This window comes from Arachis hypogaea, chromosome 8 (genome assembly GCF_003086295.3).
Source record: "Arachis hypogaea cultivar Tifrunner chromosome 8, arahy.Tifrunner.gnm2.J5K5, whole genome shotgun sequence".
NCBI classification, from domain to species: Eukaryota; Viridiplantae; Streptophyta; class Magnoliopsida; order Fabales; family Fabaceae; genus Arachis; species Arachis hypogaea.
In genome coordinates, this window is record NC_092043.1 from 16,172,025 (window position 1) to 16,191,711 (window position 19,687).

General features: G+C 29.3%; 3 protein-coding genes across 3 annotated transcripts; all 3 read right to left on the reverse strand.

Annotated features, from left to right (window-relative positions):
• Positions 1 to 1,181: 1,181 nt before the first annotated feature.
• LOC112708346 (EPIDERMAL PATTERNING FACTOR-like protein 2) lies at positions 1,182 to 2,077 on the reverse strand. Its single transcript, XM_025760517.3, has 3 exons — positions 1,859 to 2,077; positions 1,755 to 1,789; positions 1,182 to 1,662 (listed from the first exon to the last, which is right to left on the reverse strand). The coding sequence occupies exons 1-3, from the start codon at positions 1,962 to 1,964 to the stop codon at positions 1,447 to 1,449; spliced, it is 357 nt and encodes a 118-aa protein (XP_025616302.1). The 5' UTR covers positions 1,965 to 2,077; the 3' UTR covers positions 1,182 to 1,446.
• Positions 2,078 to 6,338: 4,261 nt separating this feature from the next.
• LOC112706316 (putative lipase YDR444W) lies at positions 6,339 to 9,661 on the reverse strand. The gene is made up of 10 exons (XM_025757567.3): positions 9,271 to 9,661; positions 9,054 to 9,121; positions 8,613 to 8,683; positions 8,246 to 8,524; positions 7,944 to 8,104; positions 7,785 to 7,840; positions 7,609 to 7,661; positions 7,357 to 7,480; positions 6,992 to 7,089; positions 6,339 to 6,670 (listed from the first exon to the last, which is right to left on the reverse strand). The coding sequence occupies exons 1-10, from the start codon at positions 9,528 to 9,530 to the stop codon at positions 6,599 to 6,601; spliced, it is 1,242 nt and encodes a 413-aa protein (XP_025613352.1). The 5' UTR covers positions 9,531 to 9,661; the 3' UTR covers positions 6,339 to 6,598.
• Positions 9,662 to 13,468: 3,807 nt separating this feature from the next.
• LOC112705064 (putative lipase YDR444W) lies at positions 13,469 to 18,319 on the reverse strand. The gene is made up of 10 exons (XM_025755924.3): positions 17,788 to 18,319; positions 17,624 to 17,691; positions 17,325 to 17,395; positions 16,989 to 17,216; positions 16,397 to 16,557; positions 16,264 to 16,319; positions 16,019 to 16,071; positions 15,771 to 15,906; positions 14,957 to 15,054; positions 13,469 to 13,796 (listed from the first exon to the last, which is right to left on the reverse strand). The coding sequence occupies exons 1-10, from the start codon at positions 18,063 to 18,065 to the stop codon at positions 13,725 to 13,727; spliced, it is 1,221 nt and encodes a 406-aa protein (XP_025611709.1). The 5' UTR covers positions 18,066 to 18,319; the 3' UTR covers positions 13,469 to 13,724.
• Between the last annotated feature and the right edge of the window lie 1,368 nt (positions 18,320 to 19,687).

The window sequence follows — 19,687 nt, forward strand, 5'->3', positions numbered from 1 at the left end:
ATATTTTTATCACTTTTTTTGTTCAAATATTTATTACATATAATTTGAAAAGAATACTAATGTCGTGATTAATAATTAGAATAAAAATTTAATTGTTTAAAAAATTAATTTTTAGTTAATTTTATAACTGTCAGTATAATTTTTTTTATACCAATATCTAATTTTACATATATATACACACATATACAGAGAAAAAAGTATTATTTTTAAATAACAAATATAAAAATTAACTATTTTTTATTTATGTAACGGACTTAACATCTAATCAAATGTAAAAGTATACACGTTAAATTCTTTCATGTTTTAGATAATGAATGTTAAAATTAATTATTAGTAAAAAATTAAACTCTTTTACATGAAAATAATAACTAAAAAATTTATTATTTAATTTTTTTATCTACAGAAACTCTGGTCTTCTTAGTCGACGAAAATTTTTATCCCCTACTACTTTTTTGGAAAAGTAATTTGATTCTAAATTTTTTTTACCATAATTCATAATACTAAGACAAAATTAACATAATTTCAAAAAATTATATTCTCATAATGTTATTTCAAGTAAAAATATTAGTACAAACTAATTGTAATGTTAATGATTTGGTTTATGTTGGTGGCTCTTAGAAAAACTATTTGTGTTTGGATGGACTTGATGTTTTTATTTTTAATCATGTTTGATTATGGGCATAATATTTGTAGCCATTTGATAGGTATTACACTCAATACCATGAATTACAATTTGTTGGTAATGATAGTTAGAGCATATATGGTAAGAATTGAAGTTGAATCCTAGGATGATTTGAGTTCATTTTTCAGTGTTAATAATGTAAGGATTGCTTTGGTGATTGTTTTGTAAATACTTTTGTACGTGTTAGTTAATTCCATTTTGGGGAGTAGTAGATAAATAATGATTATCTTGAACAACATGAACAATCACCAATCAAATATAAGTATATTATATTTTAATTTAATGCTACTCATTAAATTTACTCTTTTAACTCTATTAATTCATATTGTTCACACATTGTTCAAAAATATTATTAGTTACTATACTTTCCATTTCATTGTGTTACGTTAAAGAAAAGCAATTAATTATACTAATAAGAAGAGACTTTGTAACTGAGAATTGAAGAATGAAAGGAATGGTGTGGTGGGACATGACCCTCTCCCTCTCCATCATTTCGAGGTTATATATCATATCATATCATATCATATATGCATGACATATGATCTCATCACATCATCACACAAAATCTTAATCTTGTTTCATACGAAAACACCACTATCTGACACACACCTTTCTCTCTTCTTCTTCTTCTTCTTATCTCCTTTTTACACTCCCATTCATTTAATTTCATTTCATACTTCATACCATCAAATTAAACAAAGATATATATATATATGAGCAAAATAATTTGATAGAATTTGATTGAAGATCAGAAGGAAGAAGAATCATGGGTTGAAAAAGTAGTCCCCACATTTGCACTTCCAACTCATGGGTTTGTAGTTGGAAAGTGCATCTCCTCTTGATGAGAATGCAACAATGGCTGCTTCATGATGATGATGAAAGGTAGGTACAATGGGGACTTGAACTGCTTCACAATGTCCACAATTGCTGCATCTACTTTCACACCTTGGTGGCCTTGACCCTATCACTCTTACCTTATTCTTCACAACAACATTCTTATATATATTAACATACACTTAATTAATTAAAACATTAATTAGCTAATAATTAAGTTTGATTATTTTGTATGTACCTGGGAAACTTCAATTACATTGGACATTGCTCTTCCTGCATGCACATATTAATATATTAATTAACTAACTTAGAAGCTAATTAAGCTAATAAGTTATTACTAACCTTGAGCCATGAATAAGGAAGTAGAAGAAGCTGCAAAGAGAATGAAGATGCTGATGAAGGTGGTTTGTCTATATTTGTGCCAACATGAGGATCCATTCATTCCCATCTTCTAAGGAAGGGGCACAATTCAATTGAAAGAGACTGCTGCACACAACAAAAAACCAATATATATATATTCTCACTAGTCACTACTACCTTATTCTATTGCCACTCCCATTAACCTTATTATGATGATAAATGAATGGTATGGTAAATGAATGGTACTCACCCTAGAATAGTAGAGAGATATATGTGCATGTGGCAGTATAGAAGGGTGAAATTCTGAAAAGGTGTCCTAAGATGGGTCACCTTATTTAATGCGTGTACCCTATGTAATGGTAAGGTCATGTAACCCCTCATTTATTGATTCTCACACGAATTATTTTTCACAATAGAAGAAAACTAAATTCTCCTTTTATTTTACTTTATATGTATTTAGATCATTATTCTTAAGTAGTAAATTTGAAAACCAAAATGATGAGTCAAATCAATTTGTTAATTTATTTGTTGGTTTAAATATTATTTTGTACATACTATAATTTATTAATTAATAATAAATTCTTAAATAAAATTTTAATTTGTCACATAATTGTTTTTTGGTTTGCTGAAAAGAAATAGGGTAAAAAATTAAAAATAATAATTTTAAAAATTAATTATTTTTAATAATATAATAATATACAATTAGATTTTTATATAAAATTATTTTTATATTATTATTGTATGAAAATTAAATTCTTATATAAATTACATTTTATTGACATTATGGTTAATCTTACAAAAATGTTTAGATGAAGAATTAATTTTGACAAGTATATACAATTATATAAGACTAGAAGTGAGTCAAGCTAGTTTATGCGTTAATTCGAGTTCGGCTCATTAATAGCTCAATAAGCTGAACTGATGAACTGATGAGCCGAATTTGAGCTCATAAATTAAATGAGCTGAGCTTGAGCTTAGATAAGCTCAGCTCATTAGCTCGTGAGCTGCCTCGATTATATATATATATATATATATATATATATATATATATATATATAATATTAAAAGTATAGATAAAATGAGTCAAGCTAGTTTATGCGTTAATTCGAGTTCGGCTCATTAATAGCTCAATAAGCTGAACTCATGAACTGATGAGCCGAATTTGAGCTTGGATTTGAGCTCATAAATTAAATGAGCTCAGCTTGAGCTTAGATAAGCTCAACTCATTAGCTCGTGAGTTGGCTCGATTATATATATATATATATATATATATATATATATATATATATATATATATATATATATATATATATATATATGTAATATTAAAAGTATAGATAAAATGCATATAGGATATGCGTATTAATAATTTTATATATATATATATATATATATATATAATAGTAATATATAATTTTACATATATATTAATGTTCTTAATTATTTAATTATTTAAAATTTTATAATTATTTTTTATATATAATTTTGATGTAAGATATAAATAAAAAATTTATAAATTATAATTGATAGATAGACAATATATTAAATTTATTTTTTTAATATATATAAGTTATAATTTATTGATATAGAATTATAGATTATGCTCTTATTATTTGAGCCAGCTCGTGAGCTTTCATTGAGCTTACGAAATAGGCTTGATTGTTAATGAGTCAAGTCGTGAGCCAAGCTTAATTTTCGTGAGTCGAGCTTAAACTTTATCTAGCTCGACTCAGCTCAACTCAATTCCAGCCCTACAATTATATACTATATAAATCTTATATAACAAGCAGTTCAAATACACATTTATGTAAATTTTGGTATTACTGAATTATTTCTGTCATTTAATTTTTCCCATGAATTTATAAAACATGAACTGCAAAAGGAGATTATGAATTCTGTTGGATGTTGAGAGATGGACCCTCACAAATTCAGACATATATGTGTTGTTCTTGTTGCATAGCTAGCTACCTCGTTATGTGAACCATAGAGAACTCTTAGTTTTGCATAAAGAGATCCTTAACTAAAATATGATCATGTGTGTTAAAGTTGTAGCAAAGTTACAAATGCCAAGATACAAAGGAAAAAACAAATACTAATAGGGAAAGAACAAATGACAACTAGTATATTAAATTATTGCTTGCTTTCCTTTTTATTTTCTTCTTGCATGTCTTCTTTTTTTGCATTTTGGTACAAATTCATTGGTTTTCTAACATTCATTTTTAGGGTGGAAAATTATCATCAGCTTCATTCGAACACGCCAAATATGTCTATATTTTTCCAAGGAAGTCACGGAACTGGAAAAAGCCACTAGAAAGTAGAAACTAAAACATATACATATTTGTGTTAATTGTATTATATACCTTAGCCATTAACATGTTGTCTTAAAAATAGGGTTTTGCTAACAAAAACTATTTGTCTTTGGTAATTTTTACCCCGGGTAATTGGGTATGCGAATTTAAATTAATTATGTTACGTGTATAAAAAAAGTTTATTATAATTAAAATATTAAACTATATATAAATCATTGGTTTTTAGTACACATAATATTTTTTGTTTTTGATATGTAACTTTTGAGAAGAGTAATTTCATGGTATAATATTAGAGTTTTTATAATTGAAAGATGTAGAATTTGATTCTTATTGAACCCTAAAAAAAAAACCAAATTTCAGCACAAAAAAATAAAAAGAATAAAAAGAAAGTCAATATAAAAATTTAAATAAACTTTAAGAGATGCTCTTACTTGAATGAAGATATTAAAAATATAATCATTTATATGTCTCTTTCTATTAGTTTATGCCTGGAGAGAAGTTGTCCAATCTCAACTAGTAGACAAAAAAATAGTTATGACTAGTTTGTAATAGAAAATGACTTCTTTTAATTTTTTTCCCTCTCAATTAATGTTATAAAGTATTAGACAACATCTCTCACATATTTTCTATTAGTCTCATTTAAAAAGGTATAATAATGAGATATTATCTGGAAAAATAAAAAGTATGCATTCCCATTTAGGGGTGACAATATATACCCTACTTGCGGATATCCAATCGATCGGATAGGGTTGTCAATCTGATCCGCAGTGGATAGGGTAGCATGCGGGTAGAGTAGGGTGCGGATTGAGCTTCAACTCTACCCGATCAACCCGCACTCTATATATGTATATGTTATATACTTATATAAAAATATGTTTTAAGTGAATGTTAAACCAAAAGCCTCTCGGTAAATGCAAAAGATTCTTAGCCACTAAAAGAAAATCATTAATTGATAATTTAATATATTTTTTACATAAAAATCAGTTCTATTTTAAATTATCATCAAGTTATATAATAATAATATACCTTTTCTGTAACCCGCAGGTTAAAAACGAGTAAGATTAGAGTTGAGATATTCTCAACTCGCGGATAGAGTTAGGGTTGGATTCAAACCCTACCTTACCCTATCAATTACCACCCCTATTCCCATTTTTTGCTTTCAATAAGTTGTAGAAAGATCGACTTTTTCAACCATGTAGTTCTGGATATTCTTGTTAAAGTTGGCTAACTTGTCTTTCATAACTGGGTTTTGGGAAGAACTTTGTTTGGTGTTTTTAGCCTTTCACTACTTTCTTTCTGTCAGGTGCTTCAGGAAAATAATTTTTATTTTTGTATTGTCAACAAATAATCCTATGACACTAGCTGTTAGCAAAACTCTTAAAAATAAAATGAAATTAAACAAAATAATAAAAAAGGGTAAAATTTTTACTTGGACAAAAACATAAATGCATCTCCTTCCTTCCAATAATAATGTGTTGTTGGTCATTAAGTCCATGAAAAGATGTTGGAATGGTGGGTCAGTTCAAGGTAGCTTATTAAAATGTTTTGCATTGGTTTGTCCAAAGAAACAGTAATAACTATCATGGACCCTACTGAATTACTATATCCCATGGCTTGGCTATTTTCATGAAGAGATAAGAATATACAATTTGATTTTGTGACCCACCTAGGGCCCCTTTTTTTTTTTTTCACTCAAATGTTTGATGTGTCCTCACTCCTCACTCCTCAAAATTTACTTCTTGGTGATCATTTGAATTCGTGCAATAATAAAAATATTTCAGACATATATTTACAGTGACTTAAATGGAGTACAGATATTTCAAACCCAAACCCATGTAGTATTAGATACCATAGGATAAATTTTAATAGTTTTTGCTATAGTGTATAAAATTTTGGTGTCTAATTTATTTGTTAAATAATTAATATTTAATTTAAAAGTATAAAAATTAGTATATTTAAAAAGTAAGTTTTGGACACACAAATAATAGGTACTAGAAAATTGGCCAAATTAATATCTAATATTATATTTTTATATACTATTATATAAAAAATTTAATTTTGATACACTGTAAAAACATATATTCAATAACTACTTTTTACATTGACCGTGTGAGTGATCATCTGAAAGAAGGATGTGATTACACGAATGTCAGTGCATCAAAATTAAACTCTTATATAAAAATGTTATGTAAAATGTTATTTTTCAAGTTTTGAAATAACAATGATACTATGCTTTAGATACACCTCTCATTCTACCCTTTGATTTTGCTACTTCTGTGATCTAACCAATTTTCCTGCATCACTTGCAAAAGATTGAGGCAGGTTGAAAAGATCATAACACCCTCATCCCTCATCCTCCTTCACATTATCAACTTTCATGTTGGAAGAGGGTAATATGGTAAAAAAAATAAATCTATAGTTGGAAATTGTCAACCATATGTTGGACCACGTCTGTTCCAGCAGAATTGATAGAATAAGTCTTGACCTGCATATATAAAACGAAATTCAAGCATGCTTAATGTTGTTGAGACTTAAGACAAATGATACAATGTATGTACAGTATAGCAGACTATAATATATAATAGCAATAATTCACTACTATAAAGTTGTATAAAGAGTAAATAATTTATGTTGGAACTTGGAAGACCCCATCATGGTCCACCTTGTGTTAAGGATGGAGACATAAAATGATAGACTAAGAGAAAATAATTTATGTTAAGGAATTCAAAGTGATTTGAATTGCAATTGATTTTGGTGTTCAAATAACAGAATTGTATTTGTATGTATGGAATGTGATTAGTCTTGCCTGAATGGTGCTATGAGCAAGGAACTTCTGCATGGTACCACTGAATCGGACATCGACACGTTCCCAGCTTATTGTTGTTAAGCTTCTGATCATTTCCTCTGCAATGTATTTTAGTAAACATCCAAAACATAATTCATCAGTTTCTTCATCTTCATTGAGAAGCAGAAATATATGCATGCAACAATTGAGTCTCAAAACAAGGTCTAGTATCTAAAATAATGCCACTATTTTTGAGATTCAGCCAAGGACATGATACCAAAACCTTGTCACTTATATCATAGTAATGTGTTTTTGAAATGTCTTGAGTTCTAATACATTAGCAATTACTCAAGAAAACTTTCATAGTTTCAAAAAGGTGAAGAGACCTTCCATGTCAAGTCTATGCAAACCACTATTCTTCGTTCCCCGTTCGGTAGGAACACAAGAGGATCTTGCTGTCTCAACATTTACAATATGCGGGTACCTCTCGTGACTGGAAAGATTCCGGCGCTGAATTAGAAAACAAGTTAGACCCAGTTAAACAACAATAACTTTCACAAGCTAAACAGGATCTGATGATACAAAAGTTAGATACAATTTACTTGAAGAATATTGTTTCTAAGGAAGTTAATAGTTACCTTTGGAAGTTCGTTCCTATGCCTTATAGATGAAGTACTCCAACCAACCAGCTCTGTTTAATAGTCAAGTTGTTCATGTAAGAACTAAAGATAAGAGCAGCTGTATCTTGTAATGATTGTAATTAGAACATTTCGTTAACAAATGCCTTAAAATAAATTCAGAAAACAAAGGATACTATCGTAACGAACATTTGCATAGGCAACATGACGTTTAAAGGACCTCAAAGCAGACCTGCAGAGAAAGAGGTGCAGATTGTTCTAAATTCTTCTTTGTTGAAAGTCTAAAGTTTAGTGTCACCAAGAAAATTATGTAGCCAACCAAAGCTGAACCTCACATGAATTTGAGATCTTCAGAGTCGTGAGCCATTTGGAGAAGAAGAGGAGGCTTTCCATTGCTACCATCCGCTAAAAACAAATGTTTTCCTGTTTTACCAAGAAGCCCTGAAGCTCGAGTTGCCACTTTCTCCGCATAGCGAAATCCGAAAAACATTGGACACTAAAATGTGCAGAATTGAAAAAAAACCCATGTCACACAATGCTAGTACTAATTAAATCACCAAAATACATAATTTCCAAAACAGTGCTGAAATTAATGGATAATCAGGTCAATAATTTTTGTAAGGTAGAAAGGAATCACTTGTTTATGGCCACTAGCACCAAGATGTGGTGTTGCTGAGGTAATAAAATTTATAGGCTCCAATCCTGCAATTTTTCCTTCATAATTCTTCTTCCTATCATGAAACTCTTGAACTAAAGAACTTTGGCCTTCACTTTTTCCATTCTCATAAGAAAATTCCATTGAAATGTCTTTCTCATAAAGCTTGGCAATTGCATACCTTGCAATCAAGCCACCCAACGAGTGACCTACAAATGAAATTTTCTCAACACTTGGATGACGCTTTATAACTGATATTACCTGTTAATGCAATTGGAGCTAAAGCCAAATCAATTTCCCAAAATTGAATGCAGAGGCAAAGAAATTATGACAATGAACATTCACATACCTCTTTAGCTAATCTGTCTCCCATTACGTCGACACCATCGAATGTCAACATTGCAGAATTACATTCACTACCTGCATTGCACAATTCCCATTATGTTGTTCTAAATATTCAAATTCAATTGATGGTATCATAAGTTAATCAATTTCAGCTTGCACAGTTCCATACGACTAGACTATTTTTTCTGTTGCCCACGGTATCCCCAACAGGCTATAAGGATTAATCCATCGTGGATCTGAGCTTCATTTAAGATCTGCTATTGGCCAATAGGTTACTGCATACACAACCCAGGATTCAACCCCCAACACTTGCTTAAGCGGACAAGTAAGCTGACCACTCAGCCAACCAAGTTTGTTACTAGACTACTATTCTACACTCAAAACAATCAAACTAAATCAATGGAGAATATAAATGTCATGATTATCATAGTAATTAGGAGCTTACAATGTACAACTGCATCATGTGGATACTTCTTGAGAAACTGTTTTGCAGCAAATTTCCAATTCTGAGCACTGAGAAAAAAGAGCCACATTACTAAGCACATTAATTAACCCTAACTACACAAGTTTATGCAAATTATTGAGATATTAATTAATACTTGATTAATTATCATAATCATAAAATTAAAGTTAATTGAGTTAGATATTGAAAGGAATCAAACCTGCCTATAAGACCATTAACCATGATGATCAAGTGCGAGGGTTTGGGAGGCCGAGAAGCAGAAGCATCAACGATCTCCATATCAAAGCCCTCTCCAGTTGCATCATACTCAATCCTAAAACAAAATTTAGGCAAATAATAACTCTTTTTCTTCTTCTTAGTTTCATTGTTGTTGAGCTGCACCGCCATCTCTTCCTTGTGGATCCCTCCCTCTCCCCCACTGTCACGGAGACCTTGTTGGCGTTGTTCCCCGGAAGCCATGGAAGCTTTAAAGAAGCTCGAAACTCAATCGAAGGATTAGTGATTACTGTTGTAGTGCAGGGACTAGGGAGCCGGCAGTTTAAGCAGTTAATTACTTAATTAATTATTAATTAATGAAAATTAAATGGAGTGAATCCTACATTTGATTTCATTTAGGATTAGATTTTATATTTATTGTCACAAAAAAATATTTTATATTTATTATTTTGTTTTAATTGATTATAATTATTATTAAACTACTCTTTTATCTTAACCCATGACAACAATAAATAAGTTTCATGACTCATAAATTCAGCCCAACAGAATACATAAATTCAATTATAATTTTAGTCTTTATTATCTTATCTTTATCTTATCTTTAGTTGTTCTTATCTTATCTTTATTTGCTTTTATCTTTCGTAAGACAATGCTTTATATATATTTACTTTTACCTTCATAGTTTACAATTCAATTCAATCAATCAACAATTAATAAAAGTTCGCATTCTTTTCTTTTATTATTTTTTCACAATTTTATCAATTATAATTATTTTTAGTTAAAGTTATAACTAACTTAGTTATATTATATGAATAGTAAAAATGAGTCACTAATTAATTAAACTAATATATTAAAATATCCAATTATTTAAATAATACAATACAATTTAATTATTATTTGTAATAAAAAATATAAATAAAAAATAAAAATATCGTAGTAATTGATATTTTGTATTGATTAAAATTTGATTAAATAATTGTAAAAAATTTAAATTATTAAGTTATAAATTCATTTTTATTGTTTTGTTTAAAAACTATGTAAAAAATATATAATTAAACCAATATAAATATATTCTTATTGGTAGTTCGTTGTTAGATTTATTGAATATTTTTATATAATAATCATGTTAATATAACGTGTCCTTAAATTTTAGTGGGTCTTTCCATCAACAGGTTTTAAAGTACTTAAATAGGGACAGAACACGAAGGTGCATCCCAACTACTTTTTTGGCGTAAAACAAATCTGTGTAATAATTAGTATATTCCTATTTATTAAATAAAAAAAAAGTAAATCCTATGATTATCTTAATGACATCAAGGCCAAAGCACGTCCTAAATGATTTAATTTTTTTTATTCATTTTTCAATTTTGTGAACCACAGACACTTTTTTTGTCGGATATATTTTAAAAGTTTAATTATTTTGTTAATCTCTATAATTTTATTAAATTTTTAATTAAATTTTTATAAATTTTAATTAAATTTTTACATTGTTTTAATTTTATAATTACGTTATTTTCATATTAAAAATATTAAAATTAACATAATATTTTTATCAAAATATATATGGTTAAAAATTTAATTAAGTTTTTAATTATAAATACCTTCAATTTACGAAAAAAAATTTAGTTAACTCTAATATTTTTACGAAAACAATATAAGAACCCAATTGAAAAAAAAGTATAGAGACCTAATTAAAAATTTGGTGAAACTATATAAATCAACAGAATAATTAAACCTATTTGAAACACCATACTTATTAACACTTATTTGATATACGTGTCTTTTGTATCTAACTGTATCTTAATAAAAAATAAATTTTTTTAGACACACTTAAACGAGTTAATACTCAAATTCGTCCCTGAAATTTGACCCCCCGACTCAATTTGGTTTCAATTGACTCAAATTGTACCCTGAAATTTTGACCCGCGCCTCAAATTGGCCCTTCTGGCGTTTTTCGTCACCGGAAAGCTGAGCTGTCAACTTTCGTTGACACCTAGCACCCTTGCAGTTAGATGACATGGCAAAATGTTTGAAGACATCAATTTAACCCCTAAAAAGTGTCTGAAATACCTAAACATGAAGGATTATGCTTTTTACAAGGATAATTAATGGCAGAGTAATTCAGACACCAGAAGCAAAAAAAACATTTCATTTCCCATTTAACAGCTTAAGAGAAGGGTTCTTAATAAATAAAATAGACTACACTTTAATCATTAAGTCATTCATTCCCTCAAAGATTCCAACTAGTAATCACACCTTCAAAGTTCATGTATTAAAATAGGATTTTTTTTTATCAAAATTATATTCTTGTTATGATCATTACATAATGCAGTACTCCCTTTCCGCTATATCAGTACTCTTGTAAATAATAGTTCAAGAAGGAACAAGAAAACACATGAAAGCAAACTTGTCAGGTGTGTTCATTAGTAGTGGAATATGAAGGAGTAAAATTGTTATTTTAAAGGAAGGGTTCTTGATAAATAAAATAGACTCCACTTTAATCAGTAAGTCATTCCTTCCCTCAAAGATTCCAACTAGTAATCACACCTTTAAAGTTCATGTATAAAAATAGGATTTTTTAATCAAAATTATATTCTTGTTATGATCATTACATAATCCAGTACTCTCTTTACACTATATCAGTACTCTTGTAAACAATAGTACAAGAAGAAACAAGGAAACACATGAAAGCAAATTTGTTAGGTGTGTTCATTAGTAGTGGGATATGAAGGAGTAAATTTGTTATTTTAAAATAGAATATGAAGAATCAAAGACTGCTCAAACGGACAAAGAACTGAACGATTCAGTTGATCACAGTCACACACATGCAAAAAAATTAAACCCTAACAAACAAAAACTCTATTATCATCAACAACCACAATCAACCACATTCTCCCAAAGTTACACTGATGAAGTGGACTGAAAAAATTGAAAACAACCCACAACCAACATTTTGAGAAAAAACAGAGCATGAAAGTTGAGAGCAGCGTTTTTATTACTAACCTGTTTTTCAAAAGATGACTCCCAGTTAATTAATCTTCACAATGGAGAGCGAACCAAGTAAGAAAATTTTCAAACCTCCATTACTGAGACACCCATGGTGCTTCTCTGAAGGCAAGGAACGTATACGACGGGAAGAGAAGGAAGAGAAAGAGTCAATTGGGTTTCACTTCAAAAGTGGTTACTGTTTGGATTTCATTTAACCCCTTTTTTCATGTCAACGACGTCGTTCTAAGCATTTCGGCGCCAATAATAAAACGGCGTCGTTTTGATACTGCCAGGTGTCATTTAAAATTGCCAGGTCAGCTCTCCGGTGACGGAAAACATAAGAAGGGCCAATTTGAGGCGCGGGTCAAAATTTTAGGGTACAATTTGAGTCAATTGAAATCAAAAGGGCTAAATTGAGTCGGGAGTCAAATTTTCAGGGGCCAATTTGAGTATTAACTCCACTTAAACATACTTAAATACTATCATGCATAAGTATATCTAATCTTATTCTTAATAGATATTTTTAAGATAAATTTAAAATAGTAAATATTATTAATTATTAAAATAAAAAATATTTTAAATGTTTTATATAATTAAAAAATAATAAAAATTATTATAATTTATTTAAAAAATATTTTATATTTTATATATTTTGTGTCATATTGTGTCCATGCATGTCCTAACTTCAAATAAATATTGGATCTAATGATCTATGATGTATGTCTCATTCACGTGGCATGATTTGTCAAATGGAACTGCCTCTCGTTTCATGTTTCATCATTCTTTTTCAATCGGTCACTAAAGTCATGTAGATAGTGACCATTCATTATTGATTATATATTAATTTATTATAAAGCATTACCAATAACATCTTAACATTTTCCATCTCCATTCTGGCGTATTCGCAAACACAATCTTAACAATTATGCTAAATTTATTGTTTTCTAGATGGACCACCTAATACGCAAAAGAGGTTTAATAATAGAGAATATATACATATAAATTATTATATTTTGTATTTTTATGAATATTAACATGTTAATGAAAAAAACTAAAGTATTCATCACGTTTCATTGGAAAATTTGGAATGAAGTTAATTGATGGTTCTCTAATCTCTAATATAATATACAATCTAACAAGCTTGTGAGAAAATAAATTTTTTATATAATATCAATATATCAAAATTAAGAAAATATAGTAACTTAACTTTTTTATAGACAATTTCACCATCTCATTCTATTACACTTATTAAGATTTCACATCAATTTCAAACACATATTACTCATCTCTCTAATAATCCTAATAAGTTTTACAAAAATATCATGGAACCCCCAAATTCTTGTGTATTTGTAGCCGCAAAAGGTGAAGAAGTCCACAAACACCTTCACCACCCTTCTCCTCAATAATAAAATTAAAAAATAAAAAATTTGGGCAAATTTGTGAATAATTCTACAACTGAAAATTGTCAACCATATGTTGGATCACGTCTTCTCCAGCAGAATTGATGAGGTGATGTGTCACCTGCAAGAGTTCATTCGTGTACAAATAACATTGGCATCTCAAAGTGTTCAATTCAAAATAATATAGTGAATATTATAGTATCTAAGATATTGTGTTTACTAGGGGTGTAAGTTACGAATTTTTTACTTTTAATATTAGAGTGATAGTGGTATTTTTCTTAAATGTGAATTGTTGGAGTGTTATATTTAAATGTGGGATCGTTTAACTAAAGAAGCAGAAATCGGACCGTCCGATTTGTTAGAGGTACAGAAATCGGACCGTTCGATTTTTGAGAGGTACACAAATCGATCCCAAGGATTTGTGAGAGGTACACAAATCAGTCTCAGGAATTTGTGTTAAAAAAAATTAAAAAATTTTAAGTACAAAAATCAGACCTAGGAATTTGTGTACTTCTACAGTTTTGAAAAACACAAAAAATTACCATGTTAAAGTATATCACCACTCTTACTTCCATAACAAAAAAAAATTAGCCATAAGTTATTGAATTAAATCGAAATTTACTAGGAGCTGAAATTCACAACAATCGAACGGTTTTTTGGTTTTTTGAATTAAACCGATTGGTTCGGTTTTTGATTGGCTCGGCAAAAATCAAACCGAACCGAATTGAAGAAGTGGCTTAGTAATACAGTGAAATAGAAATTTTAGACTTAACAAATGTGTTTATTTTCTGTTTAGTTGTTGGAATGAGTTAAAATTGTGTTGAATTTAAATGTAATGTAATGTTATTTCAGTTTATTGATTGTTTTAAACATCATTTTATTGAGATTAATTTTCTATTAGTTAGGATTTAAAAATAAAAAAACCGATCGAACCAAACTACTTTTAGCTCGATTTAGTTCGATTCAGTTGTTGCACAAACAACAAACCGATTAGTTGGTACTCTGTAAAAACTGAACAGATTGATTCGGTTGGTTTTTTATCTAAAACCGAACTAAACTGAACCAATAACACTCTTACTGGCTATTGTCTATTGCTTAGCTTATTAAAAAAGATAAATAAAAATATTTAATAAATTTTAAAAATTTTATTTTTATTTTATATATTTTATTTTTTATTTATAAAAATAAGTTAAACAATTTAAATATTACAATAAAAAATTATAAAATTCACAAAATAATATATCATGTGATTGAACATTGAAGCAGCTTTTGATAACTTGCCTGAATGGTACTATGAGCCAGAAATTTCTGCATGGTACCCTTGAACCGCACATCAATGCGCTCCCAACTCATTCTTGTTAACCCCCTTATCATTTCCTCTGTCCAATGTTGTTATATGCATTAGATATAAAATGATTTGGTCTTTCAAATTCTCAACATTCATTCAAACAGTCTATTTCTAAAAATGATGAAATGAGTCTTTTAAATTTACAGATTGTGAATCTATTTCGTTCTTAATTCAATTGCTATTAATATGATACTGACATAGAACGTTAAAGTATCAGCGTAACATCTTCAATAGTAAGATCACACACTAATATGACTAAGATTTCAGTATAATTAAATAAATGTCCTAATTAATTATTAGACTCATTTGAGTTAATTAGATTTATATTGATCTTGATAAACACCAAAAATTTTAGAGACCAAACTGGCATTACCTCTAAGAATATTTACGTATCTCTATCCAATAGTTCAAGCAATTATGAAAAATGATTATTATGAAATAAAAATTAAAAAGAAAAGATTATTTGTAAGACTACAAATCATCAATGCTCCATCTTCCTTTTGAGACAAATCAATGCTCTGTCTTAAATTAGAAGCATAAGCATGTTATCATAAATGCTTATGTCATGTTGCAATGTCTGATTTATAGAATGCATATTAGTTCAAAGGTGAAAACTCAGGTGAAGTTAGATATCTGAGAGCCTTTAGATGAAAATTTAGTCAAATCGTCTAACGGCTCTTAGATATCAACTTCACGTGAAATTAACTGCACCTGAGTTTTCACCTAGTTCAAAATGGGTGAAAGTACCTTCCATATCAAGTCTACGAGATCCATTATTATTCACTTGGGATTCTGTAGAAATTTGATTTGGATCCGAAGAAGGTGTTGCTGTCTCAACATTTACTATATGTCGATAGTTCTCGTGACTCGAAAGATTCTGGCGCTGAATAAAAAAAACTATTTAATTACAATTTAACCACAATAACAATTAATTAAGTCTTTTTTACTAAGTAATTTTTAGATGATGACACCAAAGTTGAGAACTTAATCATCACCTTTGGAAGCTCATTTCTTCGCCTTATAGATGATGTACTCCATCCAACAAGCTCTAGTTAAAAGTTAAGTCCTTCATGCATTGTAATAACAAAAGATACAAATAAGATAATAACTTGTCATTATTATAATTATTTCGTTACTATTAATATGAAGATGTCTTCGTGAAGAGATAATAGTTGGGAACTGTTAAATAGTTTGAGTACTTAAAAAGTGTCTTTAGATAGTCCAAGAAAACATAGGATACTGTCGTAGCGAACATTTGCATAGGCAACACGGCGTTTGAAGGATCGTAAGGCAGAGCTGCAAAGAAAGAGATGCAGAGTAACATCAATTAATTGTCACATAAACATGAAAGTTAGGCAAAGTAAGAACCTTACATGAATTTAAGATCTTCAGAGTCTCGAACCATTTGGAGAAGAAGAGGAGGCTTTCCATTGATACCATCTGTTAAAAAGAGATGTTTTCCTGTTCTACGAAGAAGCCCCGAAACCCGAATTGCTGCTTTCTCAGCGTGGCGCGATCCGAAAAACATTGGACACTGAAGTATGCAACATTGCAAAACCATTTATCAGTGTCTCATACCCGTGAAAACTCAGGTGCAGTCAACTTCACGTGAAGTTGATAGTTAAGAGCCGTTAAATAATTTGAATGATTTGACTAAACTTTTATTTAATGACTCTCAGTTATCAACTTTATATAAAGTTAACTGCATCTGAATTTTCATCATTTAATGGTGAAAACTCAGGTGCAGTCAATTTCACGTGAAGTTGATAGTTGAGAGCCGTTAAATGATTTGAATGATTTGACTAAATTTTCATCTAACGACTCTTAGTTATCAACTTCATGTGAAGTTAACTGCACCTGAATTCAAATCACTTTGAGTAACTTCCAGATACATGGATTCAAGAATGCAAGAAATTTTCACAATGTCAAATAAAAAGTAATGGATAAAATTGCCATCATTCTTGCCTGTTTATGACCACAAGAACCAAGATGTGGTGTTGCTGAGGTAATGAAATTTACAGGCTCCAATCCTGCAATTTGTCCTTCACAATTCTTGCTCTCATGAGAAAATTCCGTTGAAATGTCTCCCTCATAAAGCTTGGCAATTGCATATCTTGCAACCAATCCACCTAAGGAGTGACCTACAAATGAAATCTTCTTAACACTTGGGTGACGTTTTATAACTACAATCACCTGTAAAAAGGGAAAACAAAATGGTTATGTTTTTGGATTTGAATTTGATGCAACCAAAAGCCAAAGCCAAAGCCAAAGCCAAAGCCGAATTGGCTATTTATGACATACCTCCTTAGCTAATCTGTCTCCCATTACGTCGACGCCATCAAATGTCAACCTTGCAGGGTTACATTCACTGCCTGCATAAGACGAAGACTCAAGTACAGTTATCTTTATATGAAATTAATAGTTGAGACTGTTAGATAATTTGACAATTTGTCTAAATTTATTGTCTAATAATTCTCGACTATCAATTTACATAGACTATTCACTTAATCCAAAGTTAATTTATGAGGACTAAACTATTCACACTTTAGAAAATTGGGATCAAACTCAAAAACAAACATTAGAGAAAAATAGAAACTTACAATGTACAACAGCATCATGTGGATACCTTTTCAGAAACTGTTTTGCAGCAAATTTCCAATTCTTAGCGCTGCAAACATATTAAACACAAGTTTCATCATATTAAACCAGAAGGGTTTAACTTAATTAAGCTAAAATAATGAATGATTAAGGAACCAAATCAAACCTTCCAATGAGACCATTAACCATGATGATCAAATGAGTGGGTTTGGGACGCTGAGAATCAGAAGCATCCACCATTTCCATATCAAAACCCTCCCCTTTAGCACCATATTCGATTCTAAAACAAAACTTAGGCAAGTAAGAACTACTCCTTCTCTTCTTGCTCTTGTTCCTGTTCTTTGTTTCATTGTTGAGCTCCTTCTCCTCCTCCTCCTCCACCACCACCACACCTTTGTCTTGTTCTAGAACATGGGGTTTCTGTTTGGAATCCTCAGAAGCCATGGTGTTGTAGAACAACAAACAAACTAAGATAAAAACAATGGAACTGTGTAGGAGCTTTGAAACTTAAAGCAAGTTAAAACTCATAAACATGTAAGTGCTTAGATTATAGTGTTTTGGAATGTTGAAACCAAAGTTGTTGAATTTAAATGAATGAGAATGAGGAAGCTGCCTTTCATCAATGACTTTGTGTGTGTGGTCAAACCACTTGACTCTGACTTCTTCAATTTCCATCTTCTTCTTCTCTCAGATATCACAGTTCTGTCTACTTTCTTTGTTTTTAATTATTAAGAACTGTTTTGGAAGGTTAGGAATTATAATTTATTTAAGAGTTGAATTTTTTTTAAGAATAATTTAAATTCTTTTAAAAATTTTAATTTTAATTTTTTATTCATTTATAAATTAAATAAAAAAGTCCGATTTTCAAATTTATTTATACATTCTTTTAATTTAAATTTTATTCTATTAATATATTATAGTTATTTTAAATTATAAAATTAAATTTTAAATAAAAATAAATTATTTTAAAAAAATAAAATTTTTTTAGATTAAATAGTTTTCAAATAAACTCTACAAAAAATAAATCCTAAATCATATATGATATATGCAACTATTGAGAATATTTGTTCTTGTCTAATTTTGTGTAAAGATGATAGCTTTTGATTCCTCCTATGAAAACTTATCATATTAGTAACTTTAATAAGTACTTTTATAATTTTTGTTAACAAAATCTTAAGAATTAACCCCGGATGATATTTTATATGAGGTAACACTAGAAGAATCATACCATTTTCAACGTGCCTTCTAGAAACCATATACTATTGTAACACTAGTATTTATTTATTTATGTTAGTTAGAATTTATGAAAGCAGCATCTAGAAATAAAACAGTTGACACGTAAGTCTTCGCCATTGTTTACATTAAATACAATTATTTTTTGGCAAACTTACCCGAAATATATTTAAAAAATAAAAGTGTACTATTTTTTATACATTTATTTTTTTTATTTTTTATTTTTTACTAATGAAGTATATTTCACTGAATTACGGTGTACGCATAAATGTGGACAATTCAAATTTGGAAGAGATGGTTAAAGTTTAAAAAACACATATTTTCACTATCTGTGCCAATTTGTGTGCAAACATGTAATTTAATTGCTAGAGATTAATGTATTGTTAATGATGATAATTATGGTGTCAGACATTTTTATTGTTAATACATGTTTTGCTACTTTGATTTACACATTTTTAACTTGGATTGTTATTTTTTTTAAGTTAGTTGTGATATAATTCTCATTCTTTGTTTTGCAAGAATAACAAAGAAAAGAAAAAAATTTAAGCGGGAGTACGCAATTCTTGTCTAGTGTCCCATGAGTTCGTTCACGCTCTGCTAGGATTTTACTGTACCGTTTTTATATTTATACCTTTTTTTTGTCTTTTTTCGTCAAAGTATTTTCTATCTTCTTCTACTTTCTTCTTTTGATTTCTTTCCCACTTAGTTCCCTAATTTTCGTTTCTTTTTCCAATTCATTCCTCTTTTAATTCATTTCATTTTCCAATTTACTCATGCCATATATCTTATTTCTCTCTGAAAGCATTAAATACCGATTCTGATTTTCTTTACAC

What these genes read in the sequence shown, in the direction of transcription:
- LOC112708346 (XM_025760517.3), bottom strand. Translation starts at nt 1,964, where the DNA reads ATGGGAATGAATGGATCCTCATGTTGGCACAAATATAGACAAACCACC. An exon ending in TTCCTTATTCATGGCTCAAG is followed by an intron (nt 1,790 to 1,858) that starts GTTAGTAATAAC and finishes ATGTGCATGCAG; the next exon opens with GAAGAGCAATGTCCAATGTA. An exon ending in ATGTAATTGAAGTTTCCCAG is followed by an intron (nt 1,663 to 1,754) that starts GTACATACAAAA and finishes GTTGTTGTGAAG; the next exon opens with AATAAGGTAAGAGTGATAGG.
- LOC112706316 (XM_025757567.3), bottom strand. Translation starts at nt 9,530, where the DNA reads ATGGCTTCCGGGGAACAACGCCAACAAGGTCTCCGTGACAGTGGGGGA. An exon ending in GTTAATGGTCTTATAGGCAG is followed by an intron (nt 9,122 to 9,270) that starts GTTTGATTCCTT and finishes CTTTTTTCTCAG; the next exon opens with TGCTCAGAATTGGAAATTTG. An exon ending in TGCAAATGTTCGTTACGATA is followed by an intron (nt 7,662 to 7,784) that starts GTATCCTTTGTT and finishes ACTATTAAACAG; the next exon opens with AGCTGGTTGGTTGGAGTACT.
- LOC112705064 (XM_025755924.3), bottom strand. Translation starts at nt 18,065, where the DNA reads ATGGCTTCTGAGGATTCCAAACAGAAACCCCATGTTCTAGAACAAGAC. An exon ending in ACATGATGCTGTTGTACATT is followed by an intron (nt 17,396 to 17,623) that starts GTAAGTTTCTAT and finishes CGTCTTATGCAG; the next exon opens with GCAGTGAATGTAACCCTGCA. An exon ending in GAGACAGATTAGCTAAGGAG is followed by an intron (nt 17,217 to 17,324) that starts GTATGTCATAAA and finishes CCCTTTTTACAG; the next exon opens with GTGATTGTAGTTATAAAACG.